The following is a 19,670-nucleotide window of genomic DNA, read 5'->3' as shown; positions in this document are numbered from 1 at the left end:
GTCAACATTTTAACAGATTGATAAAAGTGCCCAGGCTGAAATGGCTCGCGTGCTTTAATAACTATGATATATTTAATGTTGACAGTTTAAAAGGTCAAGTTTTACTACTTGTATCACATAAACTTAAAGTTGTCAATGAACCCATGAAAAGGAGGCCAAGGTCAGAGAAACTAATATAAGCCAAACAGACATGTAAACCTTGCGAGTATTCCTTACACACAAAATAGTTCTTATAATACTTTAAAATCTAAATTACCGGTACAGATAATAAGTGAGAAATTTGCATGTTTGAATGTTCCTTTTAGTAGATTCTCTTTTACATACAAAACAATATTCTGTTTTCAACCCCAATGCACATACAAACGACAGAAGCTTTGTCATGTATGCCTGTATAGCAGGTTTTAAGCATCTTGATTATACAAACAAACGTACACATGCTGAAATGTCTCCCTTTCTTTACTAACCGTTAATATTATTTTGATTGTCTTAAATATAAAGCTTTACTAAAACTATTAGATAAATTTGACATGATCCAAGAAAATGAGGTCAGATAAACTAAACTGGAATTACATAAACACCTTACAATTAAATATACTTTAAATATAGGTGATCTATTGCACATCGAAGAAACAAACCTAACCAGGAAAGCTTAATATTGACCAATGAACCATGAAAATGAGGCGAAGGTCAGATGAGCCCTGCCAGACTGACATCTACATCTTACAATCATATAACATGCTACAACTAAATATAGTTGACCTTTTGCATATAGTATCTATGAACAAACTGAATCAGGAAAACTCAAGATAGACCAATGAACCATGAAATTGAGATAATAGTTAGATGATAATTTCCAGACAGACAAATACACCTTACAATCAAAACACGCACCAAAATATAGTTGACCTGTTGCTAATAGTATTAGAAAAAACAAAAAATAAAACAAAAGTTAAACATTAAGTAATGAACCATAAAAATGAGGTCAAGGTCAAATAAAATATGTCAGACTTACATGTATATCGTAAAATATGTTCATACAAGAAATATAGTTAACCTATTGCATACAGAATAAAAAAAAAAACCACAAAAACTTAACTTTAACCACTGAACCATGAAAATGAGGTCAAGGACAGACTACACCTTCCAAATGGACATGTACACCAAACAATCATTCCATACACAAAATATGGTAGACCTATTCCTCATAGTATTTGAGATATGGACATAACCAAGAAAACTTAACCTCACTGATCCATGAAATAAGGTGAAGGTCAAGTGAAAGGCATTTTTTTTTCTATACATGTAGATTAAGCCAAGGCTCCATGTTGAAGGCTGTACATTGACCTATAATGGTTTACTGTTTTAAATTTGAGAGTTGTCTCATTGGCACTCACACCACATCTTCCTATATCTATGAAGACCTTGCAAGGTATGATAATATCAGGTATAGGTTAGCAAATGCCACTGAATCACTATCCCTATGTTAAGCTTTCTGCTATACAAGTCAGGCTCAACAAAAACAACAACTAACATAAAGACATAAGACACACATTTGTTTTCATGATCATAAAAAATTAAAAATTATCAATTTCATTTATATTTTATGAAAATGCACTTTTATAATTCTGTATAATGTCTTCTACAACATCAAAAGCTTCTTCAAAATCCTCCTGAAAAAAAGATTAAAATAAAAATCTTCAAAAATTTACACTGTTCTGATAAATTATAATTTCCTTTGAATACTCATTTTCAAAACACTTCTTTTTTAAAAATTAAAATGCATTTAAGTGTGTTTTCGGGTTGCTGTTTCAAATGCTTTCAGACCAGGATTTCAAAAGCAACTACTTCATTATTCTTTGTTTTTCTTGACATGAAATGATCAGCTACATATCTATTACCATTGACTAAATATTTAGCCATAAGATTTGAATTTGAGTTGTTTTTTTGTATTTTTAACGCCTGTTTTTAGCACTGCTTTTGGGCTATTTCATGATGGCCAGTTTTTTTATTGGCGGAGGAAGCCATAGTGTCTGGAGAAAACCACTGACCTTCGATAGAGAAGCTAACAATCCTAGTCAATTAAGATTGGAGTCTAGTGCACCAGTTCCAACTCACAACCTTAGTGTTGACTTGCTAGTGATTACAGAGTAACTACTTATACATAGACATGTGTGGATCCACTATTGTCACTTTTTGTTATATAGCTCAACACATACTAAAACATCCATGAGTTTCAAATATTTGACTTCAAGCATTCATGGTGAAAGTGAGATCATAAAAACACTTTCTCGCTGAGTTGAAGACCCATTGGTGGCCTTGGCTGTTATCTGCTGTATGGTCGGGTTGTTGTCTCTTTGACATACTCCCCATTTCCATTCTCAGTTTTACTTCGAACAGATACAATGAATAAACTTTTATTGATAGAATAAATAATTGAAAATTTCAGAACAGAGAAAAATATTCAACGATTAACCAAATAACTGTAACACATTAATTCATGTGCATGAGTTAATTATCCATGTTGTTTGGTCACGGGTCTAATATTTTCTATATTCAAATTCTTTGATTAGTTATTCTATTTATTGAGCTCAAGACATTGTCGGGTTATTCTGTATATGCTGCAATCCTACAACTGTGCCAAATAAAAAATTCATAACTTTTTAAAATTTTGAGCATATGAAGTCGAAAAGTCAGCTAACCTGTACTTTTAATGAATTCATAAATAAAACTCTACGAAAATGCAGTGTTAAGGTCATAAACAAGTTGATATAAGGTGAGTGATTGTCTATGACAAATGATTAAACGGACAATGCGAATTGACAGCCCAAATACAAAAAATGTAGTACAGCTGCAGTGTATTAAAAGAATGACTGCAATATTTTTTCTGTCTATGAAGAAATATTAGCAAAAATGTGGTGCACACTGAATAACCCACGTAGTTACAGACATTCCTTCTTATTTAATTCTAAATTCCATTTCAATCTAGAGTAAATCATGAAAACTTTGATGATGTCATGGTCACATGACAAAATTATGTCCATGAGCTGATAGACAAAACATTGTTAGAGAATCAGAAGACATGTTGCGCTACATCGAAAAATTAAATTATAAACACTATTCTACTTACATTGGTAACTCCATACTTGTTGTACCAATGGAGATATGCTTTGGCAGCGAATTTGACCCTTGACCTTTCATAGACAGTCTCAAGGTATTCTACTATTGACTCTGAATTCGATGCTACTGTTATTGAAGCTGTGTCTTTTGGTCCAATACTGTTGGTTTTGGCTGAAACAATAGATTATTGCAGATACATGTATATGATAAAACTTCTACTGATACATAATGTACATAGTTTAAACATATTTTATTGTTCAAAATGACAAATGGATTAGACACAAGTTTTAAAACTTAGTAACGTCTTCTCTAATGTACATGATGTATGTACTTCTCTCATTCTTAAAAACCCTGAACAGTTAGTTAATACTTTTTGTTTTATACCTTATCAACATATAGATTTATGGTTTCCTATAAAAAGATAATAAAATGGAGAATGGAAATGGGGAATGTGTCAAAGAGACAACAACCCGACCATAGAGCAAACAACAGCAGAAGGATCACCAACATTTGTAGTTACTGAATTGCCATTTATTCTTTTTGTGTTCTCTCAAAAATTTCAGTGTAATGTGGATTCATTATTATTTGTTGGGTACCAATTTTTGTTGATTTTGTGGGTTCATTGGAACCACGAAATTAAATGTTCAAAGAATGACATATTTTCTATAGGATAGTATGCAGAGCTTGGCATAACCACACAATTTAATAATCATATCTCTCGAAATGTAATTGTCAATGCTATCATGACTATATAAACATGTTCCTTTACACATACCAGTCCAGATATCTATAGGGAAGGGATTCCAGCTGACAGTGTAGAAAGATTTACACATACCTGTCCAGATATCTATAGGGAAGGGATTCCAACTGACCGTGTTGAAAGATTTACACATACCTGTTCAGATATCTATAGGGAAGGGATTCCAACTGACCGTGTTGAAAGATTTACACATACCTGTCCAGATATCTATAGGGAAGGGATTCCAGCTGACAGTGTTGAAAGATTTACACATACCTGTCCAGATATCTATAGGGAAGGGGTTCCAGCTGACAGTGTTGAAAGATTTACACATACCTGTCCAGATATCTAAAGGGAAGGGGTTCCAGCTGACAGTGTTGAAAGATTTACACATACCTGTCCAGATATCTATAGGGAAGGGATTCCAGCTGACAGTGTTGAAAGATTTACACATACCTGTCCAGATATCTAAAGGGAAGGGATTCCAGCTGACTGTGTTGAAAGATTTACACATACCTGTCCAGATATCAATAGGGAAGGGGTTCCAGCTGACCGTGTTAAAAGATTTACACATACCTGTCCAGATATCTATAGGGAAGGGATTACAGCTGACTGTGTTGAAAGATTTACACATACCTGTCCAGATATTTATAGGGAAGGGGTTCCAGCTGACCGTATTGAAAGATTTACACATACCTGTCCAGATATCTATAGGGAAGGGGTTCCAGCTGACCGTGTTGAAAGATTTACAAATACCTGTCCAGATATCTATAGGGAAGGGGTTCCAGCTGACCGTGTTGAAAGATTTACACATACCTGTCCAGATATCTATAGGGTAGGGGTTCCAGCTGACAGTGTTGAAAAATTTACACATACCTGTCCAGATATCTATAGGGAAGGGGTTCCAGCTGACTGTGTTGAAAGATTTACACATACCTGTCCAGTTATCTATAGGGAAGGGATTCCAGCTGAACGTGTTGAAAGATTTACACATACCTGTCCAGATATCTATAGGGAAGGGGTTCCAGCTGACTGTGTTGAAAGATTTACACATACCTGTCCCGATATCTATAAGGAAGGGGTTCAAGCTGACCATGTTGAAAGATTTACACATACCTGTCCAGATATCTATAGGGAATGGGTTCCAGCTGACCGTGTTGAAAGATTTACACATACCTGTCCAGATATCTATAGGGAAGGGGTTCCAGCTGACAGTGTTGAAAGATTTACACATACCTGTCCAGATATCTATAGGGAAGGGGTTCCAGCTGACAGTGTTGAAAGATTTACGGAACTTTTTCTCCAGCCCCTGTGTCATCTGGGGGTAAAATGTCTCTGTACTGTCACCTCGTGCTATCACTACATTACCTATACTACCAAACTGATGCTGTATAAGGAAAATATATCAATTTTTCTCTCCTTTTGTATAAATAAACAAATGGTATTCAAGGAGAGATTACTTGTCAAAAAATAAACAGGTTAAGCCAATTGTGAATGTTTGTAGTAATGAAACCTAAGGAATAGAAAATTTCTATTATTAAAGTTCAAAATAAATTATTTAATCCATTAATATTGTTTATAATTTAGCAACCCCATTTTAACCATTCTTTTAGTTAGGAGCCAAATTTTTTTCTTTTCTATCTTATATTTTGGCTCATTTTTTTATTATTTTATATTTATTGGCCTCTGTTTCTCTATTCTATGTTTTAGTCCAGTTATTCACTATTTTATAGTTTTTTGGCCTGTCTTTTTATATTCTCAATTTTTAGTAGCCTGTTTTTCATCATTTGATATTTTTTTTCTGGTCCAAGTTTCTATATTCTATATTGTTTGCACATATTTTGTTGTCCCATTATTCTCTTATTTGTAAACCACATCCCAATCCTGATATTAAGGATACTATATTTCCTTTCCCATCATGTCGTCTAATGCCTTGACTCATCTGTTTCTGTAATCCTGCCCATGATAGCTTACTGTAATAAATTAAATATAACATAAGTTTGATTAGCATACACCTCCTTTAATTTGGAGCACCTTATTATGTTTCTGTAATCCTGCCCAAGACAGCTGCTTACTGTAATAGCAAAGTAAAAGCACATGTTTGATAAGAATACACCTCCTATAATTTGGAGCAACACTATATGTGAAGCTAAAACTACTAATAAAGTCTTAAGTTGGGAGTATCACTCAATGATGTGACATTATAACTACAAAATAAAGATCATTTCCTCAATCTATTTGGACATCCTTTAATTACTTCTTGATATCTTCTGTGTACACTAATAGAGTAGCAGTAAATCATAATTTTCCTTTCCAAATTATGTATTTTTTCATTCTATATCAGATTAGTTTATCAGATCAAGAGTATGCGTTTGTATCAAGGCTTCCAAAATGGTCATATATTCCGGACAATTGTATAATGTTCGGTAAAAGTCTGGCTGGGCAAAGCATGAAACAGTCATCTACTTTTTAGTTTTCAAGGCTTTTTCGGTCATTTTAACATAATTCACGATCTTTTTGACCCAACCTTTTGCCTTTAACAGTTTAACAGCCACACATTTCCGGTCATAAAGTGACATGATGATTAATTACTATCAAAACAACCCTACTTCTATACTTTCTAATTTTAATCAAGGCTAATTAGTTGTTGAACAGCTGAAAACTACCTGTTCAGGTGACAGGTAAACTATTTTCAGTATCGGGCATCGTATAAATTAATCGGTCTATTCACAATTATTTTCGTACATTTCAGCGGTTTGTATCTAATTAATATAGTCCAAAAGATTAAAATTATAATAAATACATTGATAAACATGATCTGATGAAACATTTAAAAAGGTTTTAAATGAAAAATTGTCAAAACTACGTTGTATGAACAATAACACGTGTGCACATGTGCACAGGTGGGAAATTTAATTATGCATCCTACATTTCTTCAAAATTCCTAAAATTATCATTGATACCTGTATCTTACGTTCATTTCAAGTATTTTGTTGAAGAAATAAAGTGGAAAGAGCTTCTTCACTCAGTTGTGCTTTAATTTGTAAACGAACACGGATTTTACTAATCCGTTTATGGTCCATGTTTTACCATTGTCAAGTCAACATCCGGTTTTGGATAATGTGACTTTAAAAACAAAAGGAAAGTTTTTGACAACGTCATTTTGCACAAATAAAGAGTCTAAGGCAGATATGAGTACGCTGATGTGCACACTTTGAATGATGCACTGCCAATTTTAACAGTTTACGTCAGAACATCATATTCATACATGTATCAAAGTAAAGTTTAATATCGCTTTTTTTTTTAATCTAATGTCAATCATTGGGATGGCCATCTGATTACCATAATTGCCTTTTATGACTTAGTCTAAGGGATTAAAATCGGGATTAGATATCAAATGTCCGGCTGGCTCAAAAAAAAATTGGAAGCCCTGGTTTGTTAACTGTAAATTTAGAAATTATTGCAGGGGTTTTATTATTTTTTGCAAATAGCATGACTTGGTGATATAATTAAGAAATAATTCATGGAAGCCATAGATTATTGGAAATTTACACATGGCCTGGGCCGTGATATTCGAATTTTATCCTGAGCGTTAGCGAGGGATAAAATTAACGAATATCACGGCCGAGGCCATGTGTAAATTTCCAATAATCTATGGCTTCCATGAATTATTTCGATTCTAATAGGACAAATACGATCATTAAAAAAACTGAAGCGAGGGTGGATATAAAGCTGTGTGTGTGGCTGTTCTTTTTTACTCCCTGTTAGATAAAGCTCAAACATTCTAATAAATCCGTAGCTTGCATGGATTATTTCGTGAACAACCGCTAAAATAAAAATCTGTCTCATTCTCAAAACCAACAATTGTCACTTTGATTTACATGTTTTTCTCGTAAGCTACCGTCAAATCCAAAGTTGACATTTCGTAACTAAGGAGCCGCCATGTTGAATTGCTGAAATCAGTAAATATGCGAATAATGCAATAGAATAGAAAATCAAACAAAACCTACCTTGATAATCAATTTTAATACAATAGTAAACAACATTTCAATGGTTCACGTAACAGAAAACTTTCAACTGTAGCGTTTTCATTTGTATGACGTCATATTTTGAAATGACTTAAATGCGCCAAAAACATTAATACACTTTCGCGGAATTTTATTTTATTTTTATTTTGTTGGTTTCTCCGAGTTCTTGTGCATTACTTCTTTTTATTATGCATCCGAATAAGGAAATAATGACTTTGTATTCTTTTAATTGCAATTTTTAAAACAATAAAATCGGCAAAGGGTTTGCAAATAGGTTTCAATACATGTGGACTTACGTGGGAAGTATATTGTAACAGCCATTTTTATGTACACCACGGAGTCTGCGCTAAGTATAGATATATAGAGAATTTTATCACAGTGTTGTTTACAAAGCGAAAGAAGCACGTCATATTAGAATTAGCAATTAAAAAAACTCATATTTTGATATTAGATATATATATTTGCATGCAGATGATTATCCTGAATAGCACAAATAATCTTGCATGTGTGTCACACCAATAAATGTGTTCATTAATGTCTGAATTTAAAGTACATATTTGACTTAATCATTTTAACTTACCTCTTAGCTATATGATGGACCTGTACAAATTTATTTGCAGGAAGTGGACACACTGATCTTATCATCTCCCAAGGTTCCATACCTATACTTGGCCCACTACAAAACAAAAATTATGAACTTGCAATTAGAATACAAAAATGTAACAACATAAAAAAGATGTGGTAAGATTGCCAATGAGACAACACTCCACAAGAGACAAACATGACACAGAAATTAAAACAACTATAGATCGCCATATGGCCTTCAACAATGAGAAAAGCACATACTGCATAGTCAGCTTAAAGTATATTATAACTAAATCTTATTTAGATACAATATTTTGTTTACTCTCCACAGTACCCCATACCACATAGTCAGCTATACAATGCATTGCTTAACTCCTCTTAACCTTGTAAACTGTATCTACTGTCTCGTGTATCTACTGTTCCAGGAAGTAAGCAATTAATAACAGAAAAATAGGCCATGAAATAATCTTCTTTCAATTCAAATTGATGTAAAAGTGATTACATTGTTGACAAAAGTTATAATGAACAAATTCTTTGAACATGGTGAGACAAAACGAAAAATTAGTATGTGAAAAGGGGGGGGGGGGGGGGGGGGGGGTGTTTACCGCCTTTTATGTTATAGGAGACCATGGTGTAAGAGGTGACCTTTGATATCTGAATTAACTCTTGTCCCATAGTTAATCAACAATTTTCAGGAAAGATGTTACAATTTTATTGTAGATTTGAGATAAAAAAAACTTTAAACACCATTTTTGGTCAATTACTAGGGGTTAATCTAAACTTTTTGTAAAAGGAATCAAATCTTTCAAAAGGGACAACATTTTTTTTTCATTTTTAGTGCAAGGGGAAAATAACCAAGTCTTTTTTTATTTATTGTAAGCAAGTGACCATGTTTTACTGTTTTGAGACTATTTACAACATTTAACATATGGGGAAGCAATCCATACCTTGTGTGTGAAAGAACTGACAATATATAGCTTGTTTTAAATGGGTTATTATTTCTTACACATTTTTATATAAGGGAGGGACGCATCAAACCTAAAAGTGTAAGCATATAACTATGTCATGTAGATTTGAGTCAGAAACTATCTGTATGCTCCCTTTAATACATGAGGGGACTTTTTTTTAAGAATTTGTGTATAGTGTGATTTTTTTATAATGTATTATGTAAAGTGAAATGAAATAAATTTCTATGGTGAAAAATGTTTATTTCTTAATCTTTAATGAGTAAGGGGAGACAATTCAAGCTATTTTTCATGTCAGTATTTTACAAATTCTTTTCTAATTTAAACAAATCTAATATTTTTGGTACTCCAACAAATTAACATTAGGTATTTGTATACTTAATGAAATTATTGTGGTTTTTTCATAATATACATATGTATTATGTAAAAAGTGATATTCAAAAACTCTGAATTTATAATAGTAAGGGGAGATAAATTAACCTTTTTGGTGTCATGGTATCTGTTGGCAGGAATACTCCACCTTGAGTAGAGGCTAAAGAGGTGTTCATGGCATCCAAAGAAACATGGTCACTTTATATAAGGGGAGAGAATCTAACCTTTTTGGTGTCATGGTATCTGTGGGCAGGAATACTCCACCTAGAGCAGAGGCTATAGAGGTGTTCATGGTATCAAAAGAAACGCTCTCCATCTTTCTCTGCAGTTTTCCAAGAACATCATCGTTATAAGTCAGAACAACACAGTCAGTATTCCTGAAAAAGAAAAATATTTGTCTTTATAAATATATTTCTGAAACAAAAACTGCATTTGTAAAAGATTATTTTAATTTTAAAATATCCATAGTTTGGCTATAAATTTGATAAAATATTTAGGAATAGTTAAAAATATATATAAATATGTAGAGAAAAAGAAGAAACTGCCAATAAAAAACAAACCAAAAAACTGTTCAATATTTTTGTTTATTCTATATTGGAATTATTTTAGTAGGTTTCTCTATATGAATTGGATTATGAATAAAAAAGCATATTCACCTGAGAAAGTGTTATTCACCGCGCTAAACGTCACGCGCTTTTACATGCAACCTTATGGTAAAATGTTTCGTGTAAAATTTGTTTTGGTATATGTTTGTCATTAAATACATTTGTTTTTCTCGGAATACGGAATAAAACTATTACTGTCTTTTGTTTCGGTAAATATGGGGTTTTATTGACTTTTGAAAAACTGATTTTCACTTCGGCCGTAGGCCTCAGTGAATATCAGTTTTTCAAAAGTCAATAAAACCGCATATTTACCTCATCAAAAGACAGTAATTGTATAGTATTCAAATATTTTAAAATTTCTAAAACCAAATCTATTTCTCGATTTCGTTTTCTTTTTTTTTCTTGTCTCTTATTTTTCTTTAATATCATATTAAAATGATGTTATGTTAGAAGATTTTAAGCTTATCATAAAATGTCCCAAATATTACATGTTATTTTACCTTTGAAGGTATGACAGTGTTAGCAAAGCATTATAGTTCTGTAACGGACTTTCTCCTGTCAAACATGGTGCCACAGTACAGGAAATCAGATGGTTCATGGGATATTCCTCTCTCATGGCCTCACAAAGATGAGATCCTAATCCTAAAAAATATACAAATATATGTAAGGTTATGTTTAGGAATGATGCTGCACAGTACAGGAGATCAGATGGTTCATGAGATATTCCTCCCTCATGGCCTCACAAAGATGAGATCCTAATCCTAAAAAATATACAAATATATGTAAGGTTAGTTTAGGAATGATGCTGCACAGTACAGGAGATCAGATGGTTCATGAGATATTCCTCCCTCATGGCCTCACAAAGATGAGATCCTAATCCTAAAAAATATACAAATATATGTAAGGTTAGTTTAGGAATGATGCTGCACAGTACAGGAGATCAGATGGTTCATGGGATATTCCTCCCTCATGGCCTCACACAAACGAGATCCTAATCCTAAAAAATATACAAATATATGTAAGGTTATGTTTAGGAATGATGCTTCACAGTACAGGAGATCAAATGGTTCATGGGATATTCCTCCTTCATGGCCTCACACAAACTAGATCCTAATCGTAAAAATATAGAAATCTATGTACGGTTCTGTTTGAAAATGACCCCAACAGTACAATAATAATTGGATAATCTCTTTTCTTAGAATATATAGATCTCTATAAAGTTGAGTTTGATTTTTCCTCAAATCACAGAGACACAACAAAAAGGAATATCACGAGGCCTTGTGATTGGTTTTGGGTTGTCTCCCTTTGTACTATTATTTTACATCATGATATATATGGTTAAATGATAATGAAACTAAATGTGTCAGAATGACACAAATAGTCCAGTCCCCATTTCCGCAATTTCAACAATACATGTGGACACAAATGTGCATGGATAGTATCAAGCTCTCAAGACCAATACTAGTTTAATGAAAACTTTCCTTGATCAATGACTAATTAAATTTCAAACTATCACCAAACAGGAAGTGGATGTATTGCAGATCTAACAAGATGACATGAAAATCAGAATAGCAGAACGAAACATAAACTTGATCCATAACTCATCATGGTAGTCTAACATATCAAAAATCAGTTCAAAATCTGAAGGCGTATAGATAAATTAACTGTGATTTTCAACAATTTATTGAAGTCCAAAGCCCATAATTTCAACAAAATATAGCAGAGTAAACTTAAACAGGAACTTAATCTGTAACTCATCATGGTTAACTTACATACCAAAAATCAGCCCAATATCTGAAGGAGTTAAGAAATTAAGTCTGTATAAATGTGATTTTCTTCAATTAATCAAAGTCCAAAGCCTGTAATTAAGGCGACAATAAGCGGCTTGAAACGAAACTTTAACTTGTTCTGTAACTCGTCATGGTTTAATTACATACCAAACATTACCCCAATTTCTGAAGGTGTATAGGTAAAAAGTCTGTATAACTGTGATTTTCTTCAATTAATCAAAGTCCAAAGCCTGTAATTAAGTCAACAATAAGCGGCTTGAAACGAAACTTTAACTTGTTCTGTAACTCGTCATGGTTTAATTACATACCAAACATTACCCCAATTTCTGAAGGTGTATAGGTAAAAAGTCTGTATAACTGTGATTTTCAACAATTTATCGGAGTCCAAAGCCTGTAATTTCGGCAAAAATTAGTGGAGCGGAACAAAACTTAAACTTGAAAGAAAGGTTTGTTGCAGAATGACGGACAAGGATAAAACTATATGGACATAAACTTTTTTTTATGAGATATAGGTTGTTGAATCATTTTATTTTTTTGAAGTATGGACTTCAATGTTCAAGTAAATGACCATGTAGATTATGTTAAAAAAAGAAGTATTTTCTTTTTAAATTAATTGTCATGATTATGCAGATTATAATTTTACAAGCCAGTTTCAGCCAAAAATCAATCACGGCATTGATGAAACATGGAAATGTCAAAAAAAATTGTTGTTTCATTGACATGAGCTTTAGTACCTACATACATAAAAATACCAACCTGAACCTGTACCACCAGTCAAACTGTGCATCATAATACAACCACTGTACATGTCACATCTGTGAAAAAATAAAATTCTTAGGACAAGGCTTATTTAGATATACTGTAAGGACACCAGTAAACTTACTGTGGCAGATTTTGTTGACCTCTAAATGTCTTTGAATTTTCTGTGTTGTTTGGTTATATTGAATAATTGATTTAAATGATTATATATAAATATATCAAACAGTTCATAATGCAGATTAATTCATTTTTGTGAGCACCACTTTTCTTGGAATAAGGAAAAAAATTAATGTTAGAATAAAATAGATTTCAAGGTTTTGTCAATAATAAGCTACCAATATAAAAAAAGAAGTTGCGGTATGATTGCAAATGAGACAAGCCTATAAAAATATGCATTGTTTTAACATTTTATTTCTTGGTTTGCCTTTACCAACAAAATCCACTAAAATGTGTATCCAAAGCAAATAATAAATCTACAGTAAAATAAATAATTCTATTCATCTAAATACCCAGAAGTACCTGTCCTTTATGTAACTTATGCTGATGACAAATCTATGTTTTTCTTTGATGAATCATTTGTCTAGTAAATAAGAAAAGGAAAATGGTTTATATGAAGTGGTTTTTTAACCGTTTTTTCCATGGCTCGTCAGATTGTCTTCAATTTGAAGTTTGAACTTTGACTATCCCTTGGGTATCTACCACCTCTTTCTTGTAAAATGTACAATATTACTTTGATTATTTCCCTTTGACCAAAACAAGTATTAGTGGCATATGGCAAGGAAATTACTTTTGGCAAGTGGCAACATATTAGCCTTAATTGGTTTTTTTTATAGTTGTATCCTTGTGTTTGGAATTCAGATTTAAGTCAGTTATTAATCCCTTGCTCCACAGTGCAATACTTGTCCATTGGGCTTTAGGGCGGTATAAAGAATTATGAAGGATAATTACTTAGGTATTTAGGTGTATTGTGTAGATGCTATCAAATTTAAATGACCCCACCCCACTTCTTTTATAACATAAAAATTACAGCAAATTGAAAAATTGTTCTGCATTCTGATCAACATATCAAAAGACAAAAATATATAAATATAAAAATCAAAATAACATTTATAGCAATACTAACATGACTATTGTTATTACGTTTTCTGCAATAAAATATTTGTTACCTCTCAATTTCTTTCCTGACTTGGTTTGCTGTATCTTCTAGTATATGATCTTCTCCACTCTTCTTCAGTCCATGGTAACCTATAAATCATTAAATAAAATATGTGTGAATCTCCCAAAGAAAAAATTGTTTGCCAATCATCCCCAAATAATATAAAACATGTCCATGTTTATACTGGAATTGTCAGATACTGTAAATTCAGAAATTATTGCGAGGTTTTTATTATTGCTAATAATGTGACAGAGTTGTGAATGCAATAATTTTAACTTGCATTTTGAAATATTTATATGAACTAAATAGGATTTTTCTCAAAATGGTAAAAATTAAAAACACATTTAACTCTAAAATGACAAAATCACAATAATAAATGCACGCAATAATTTCTGAATTTACAGTAAAAGATTTAATAGTAGATGCAACTTGCATGTTCTGTTATTGAATGTGAGCAAATTTGGTTAAAATCATTCTAGAAGCTTTTGTCAGTAACAGTAAACTGTTATTATTCAACTATCACAAAAATAAATGCAAGCAGATGTTTCTGAATTTAAATGTGATATTTGTCATATCTTTTTCACAATGACGACATATATGTTGCACCTTGTCATATTAAACCTTTACTAAGGGTGCCATATGTAAAGCAGGTTCTGCTTACTCTTCTGTAGCATCTGAGATCACCCCTGGTTTTTGTATGGATTCCTTTTGTTCAGTCTTAAGTTCTCTATATTGTGTTTTGTCTTTTCTTTGTGTTTAGAGCATAAAATGTATTTCCGTCAGATTTTTATTTTGTTCTCGATTTGTAAGTTTGAATATCCCTTTGTTATGTAGCCTTTGTTTCTATTTTATGAAAACAAATGTATCAATCATGATCCCAAACCTTTTTACATCCAATCATTCTATTTTACAGTGATTTACTCAATACCCTAGGCCTGTAAAAGTGATTTGTTTCTTTCCTCAACATGTACCTTTATATCTACAGGGCTTTATCAGATTAAATAGATTTAAGAAGATGTACAAATGTAGTATGAGTGCCAATGAGACAACTGTCCAACAAGTCACAATTTATAAAAGCAAACCTTTATTTGTCAAAGAATATATTGTTTAATGTCTATGTTCTTCTGTGTATCTTAAGGTTCATGTGGACCCTATGGCTAAAATGGCCGTATTTTCACGTCAAAATTTTCTCTGAGTACAGGCAAACCTGTGCATCTGGAAAAGTTTTAAGGCATAGCATGCCCTAGATAAATAGAATTCAAATGCATTGTATGATTTAGAAAATTCATAACTTAACTGGATTTTGTCGTACACTTTTTTTCGTCTCTGCAGAAGATGATAAAATTAACAAACAGTTGAGTTTACCTTGATATGGTCCACTCAGGTACACAGTTTAAATAACCAATTATTGTCAGGTATCTATTGTCCATCTTATGTCTATGCTCACTTTAATTTTTACCTGTGGGGAAGTTCTCAAACCTGTTTCCCAACTTAGTTTATTTTGGCACCTTCTGGAGGAATGAAAAAAAGTACACAGAAATCCTGGTAAGTTTTTATTTTTCTTAAACATAAAACATACTTAAAATTCATTTATCTAGGGCATGCTATGCCTGAATATTTTTTCAGATACGCAGGTTTGTCTGTACTCAGGAGTAAATTTTGAGGTGAAAATACGGCCATTTTAGCTATAGGGTCCACATGAACCTTAAGGAGGCTCGCAGGTGTAAGATTTTCAGAAAAAAATTTAACATTAATTGTTCATTACAAATTTCATTTATTACCTTAAGTAGTTGTTACTTTATCATATGGTACAAAAATAATTCCAAAAAATCAATTCGTGTTGGCCCCAGCGAATTTTTGAAATGTAGTTATCATTGAAAAAGCTCCAAATTATCTCCCTTTGGTGCAAAAATGCCATTTTTTGGCATTAAAATTGAAATATCTTTTTTAACTCATCGGTGACCTATATTTTTTATTGTTGTTTTGGAATAAGCTGTACATAAACTAAATAATTGTAAAATTTTAGCGATTTCTGTAATTTAGTTCTTTTTTTATATCGATATTACCGCTATTTCTCCTATTAGTTCAACAGAAAAAAAGGACATTAACAAAAATGTATGCTTCTTTCGAAGGCAGATTGTCAGCGTAAATGAACAGTGACCCCATTTTTTTATTTCATTTTTCCATTAAGTATAAGATAAAGTTCATTTATAGAAAAAATATAGAGAAATCCTATATTAAATAAAAAATTTCATTTAGACCCGCGAGCCCCCTTAAGCGCTTTATCAAAAGAAAGTACATGTATATATGGATATGTATATTGAAAGGAGGGAGTTATTCTTGCTTTATCATGACAACAAACCTAATGCCCAGTTTGTTCCTCTTCCTCTCTTCCCAGATACAATATTTCCATCTCTGAAAAAAATCAAATATTTTCAGGTACGTGTAATTGTTTGTTGCTGTAGATCATTTTAATTTTGTTATCATTTCTACATACAGAAAGCCGTTAGCATTCTCATAAGAATTGTTTTACATTTATCATCTTCGGGCAATTTATAGCTTGCTATTCTGTTATTAGGTTTGCTCATGAAATTGTATGGTGACCAGACATCATTGCTGATTCTATGTCATTTGGTCTCTGGTGGACAGTTACAAGTGTCATTTGCAATCACACCACATCTTATTTTCTATCATGTCTATAGCATTTTGTACCATTGCAAGTTTTTATTATTGCCAAAACTGTGATGAGATCCAGGCGTCCAAAAAAAAACCCAACAACATGCATTTCAATTCTAGATCCTGTTGATAGCATTTTCTAATAAAATTGGTATTTTGTAATAATAATGATCATGATGATAATAAATATCCCATTAGACATGTTAGACAGTAATAATGAGTATATTGTAGAACAATCACAATAATAAATGCAATTTCTGATTTGTCTGTTTACTTGTTTTACCTTAATTTAAGGCCTTTGCAAGCCTTTTGTACAACTTTTGGTTCACTATCTACATGTACAGATCTTTGCTTTCCATCAGGGTGTATAAAAGTGTGTCTGAAATAGAAAAACATAGGTGATGGTCATGATGGTAAAATAAAAAGACAGAAAATATATATTATCTTAGCCTTACTCCGTTGATATCAATGTATGCATCAGGGCTCACACATACAGTTGTACACTTCAGAATCATAGGGAGAAGTGACTTCTCTTTTTGAAATTGATAGGGAGAAGTAATGAGATTCATGAAATTTTAAAAAGAAGTACTCATTCACTATATATATATTGTTAATACTCGGAGACGAAATAACTGTACGGGGTGCAAATTTGACTAGGCCAGTGTGTGCCGAAGTGACTAGATTTTTATTTTTTTTGTACCCTTCATGAACAGCTTTGTCTTGTGATGTTTTCTTCCAGAAAGCCTTTCCTATTTGGTTTCCGCATTGACCGACATGTAGAAATACTGCTGACATCTTCAGTTAAAATCGTCATTGTTCATAACATTGCCGTAGTCCTGCAAAACAATGTATAATTAAAAACAGATCGAAATCTCAATTTCAACCGGATGTAATGAATAAAATTAAAAATTAAAAAAAACTCCGGTAAAAAGTTTCCGCGTTTAATATCTTCAATATGAAAATAGAGGCCCCTCGTGGGGGAGTCCATAATCGTAAAAATTTTCTGTCAATATTATCACATAATCATTATTTTTTTTTAAACAAAATAACAAAAATAATCAAAAAAAGAGTCCTAGATATCAAAAATCAAATCATCATTATAAAACATTTGGTCTGGTCTGGTTCTGTTCTGTTCTGGTATATACCTCCGTTTTATCGGAGCACTCCACTTGTCGAATGAGTATTAAAAAAATTTGAATATTATACTTAACCGAAAAAGCGAATATTTTTGCGGCACTTTGATTTATCACTATATGAATAAATAAATTTTACAACCTAGTAATTTCTAACCAATAGGTGCCCTGCCAAGGCAAATGTTAAATTGTATCATATTATTTTGTATATTGATATTCATAGACTGAATGAGTTAACCTGGGACAGTGGTATAACAGTACAACAATATGTTTTTCTTACAATTAACAAATATATCATGTATACTGCATGCACTTAAGGAAATATCTTCATAGCTAACCTCAACTGAAAAAAACTTAATGTAACCTACTTCTAGTAGGTATGTGTTATAAAATTATCACAACAAGCTTTCTGGTTAAGTCGTTTGTTGCTGTCTCGTTGATACTTGTAAATTCATAATCTTTAATGTTGTGATAATTGCCACACAAAACAGTTGTACTAGTTACCTGTTTAACAAATAAACATCTTCCAATTGACAATACCATTGATTTTCTGATATGCCAACATATATAAGTAAGAATCAATGCTATTCCATAAATTGAAATCCTACAAGATGTACACAACTAACACATTATTCAATGCTATTTCGTAAGCATAATTATCAAGGGACATAACTCAGTCCTATTGAGATTTGAGATGCATGACATTCCACTTTTCAGCCACTCTCATTTAAAAGGGCATATCCAACAGTTTATTTTTGACGGTGAGAATTTTTTCCCGTAAAGATATTTCATTCTTCAATTGACAGAGAATAAAATTTTGCCAAAAAAAATATTTGTTGTCGATTTCGTTTTTGCAAAAAATACTGCAGAAAATTGGACATTTTTGCAATTTTGAAGAAACAAACGTTTTTTATTTAAAAAAATAAATATGATTTTTTAATCAACATATACTTATATAATGGGGCATAAATTGAAGCAACATAGTTCAAGATGGTTAGAAAAATCTTACTTTACCATTTAAAGAATTAATTCTTACTCAAATAAAGCCAAAAACGTCATGGTTATCCCCAAAAACGGCAAGAAATGTACATTTGAAATGCACATTTTAGATTTTTTTAAATACTTCTAACGGTGTCGATTTGACCAAAGTAAGATATGTTATTCTTTGAAAAAAATGGAACGTCATAACGTTTTGAAAAATATTTGTCACCATACTCGTTTTTGAGAAAAATCCAGTAATATAATATTGTTTACTCTATCCCTTCCGTAAGCCTCACAAATTGCGCCAAAAATTAAGACGTTTCGGGACGTAACGTTATATTTCCCCGCTAATTTTTCAAAGGCAGTGCGACGGTGTTGCAGACTGTGACTTTGTTGGATAGTTGTCTCGATAGCACTCATATCGCATCTTCTTATTTATATTTTTAATGGACCAGTATCTGTACGAGATAATAATTCAGTAAACTTTACTATTGTGTTCGTCAAAATTGTGAAACATGCAAACAATTAATCCGAATAATTCAGTCGTTATATTCCGCTGATCTAAGATTACAAGTAGGAGAGATCGATTACGGGGAGGGACTGATTTATTCGGGTTAGCAAACCATGGAATTACAAACTATTAAAATAGTCCCCGTCTCTGGTATACGGTATTTCATCCCTCTTTTAAAACAAACGAATTACACGTTAGAAATCCGTTTCTGTGTGTCGGTCTATAGTACAAAGCAGGGTTAATTTTCATATTA

General features: G+C 32.2%; 1 protein-coding gene across 1 annotated transcript; it reads right to left on the bottom strand.

Annotated features, from left to right (window-relative positions):
- Nucleotides 1-1,536: 1,536 nt before the first annotated feature.
- Nucleotides 1,537-17,677, bottom strand: LOC143058548 (tubulin delta chain-like). The gene is made up of 12 exons (XM_076232048.1): nt 17,493-17,677; nt 17,076-17,171; nt 16,479-16,531; nt 14,127-14,205; nt 12,958-13,016; nt 10,912-11,053; nt 10,031-10,183; nt 8,465-8,560; nt 5,757-5,829; nt 5,093-5,237; nt 3,128-3,288; nt 1,537-1,670 (listed from the first exon to the last, which is right to left on the bottom strand). Exons 1-12 carry the CDS (start codon nt 17,585-17,587, stop codon nt 1,602-1,604), a joined length of 1,221 nt encoding a protein of 406 aa, XP_076088163.1. The 5' UTR covers nt 17,588-17,677; the 3' UTR covers nt 1,537-1,601.
- Nucleotides 17,678-19,670: the final 1,993 nt, after the last annotated feature.

The sequence above is a fragment of the Mytilus galloprovincialis genome, chromosome 14, assembly GCF_965363235.1.
Source record: "Mytilus galloprovincialis chromosome 14, xbMytGall1.hap1.1, whole genome shotgun sequence".
In the NCBI taxonomy this organism is placed as follows: Eukaryota; Metazoa; Mollusca; class Bivalvia; order Mytilida; family Mytilidae; genus Mytilus; species Mytilus galloprovincialis.
Note: the sequence above shows the minus strand (reverse complement) of the source record. Positions and strands in the feature narration are given on the sequence as shown.

Coding starts and splice junctions, on each gene's coding strand:
- LOC143058548 (XM_076232048.1), bottom strand. CDS start 17,587: ATGTCAGCAGTATTTCTACATGTCGGTCAATGCGGAAACCAAATAGGA. Junction 14,206..16,478: donor AGGAACAAACTGGGCATTAG/GTTTGTTGTCAT, acceptor AATGATTTATAG/GTTACCATGGACTGAAGAAG. Junction 5,238..5,756: donor ATGATGGGAAAGGAAATATA/GTATCCTTAATA, acceptor ATACAGCATCAG/TTTGGTAGTATAGGTAATGT.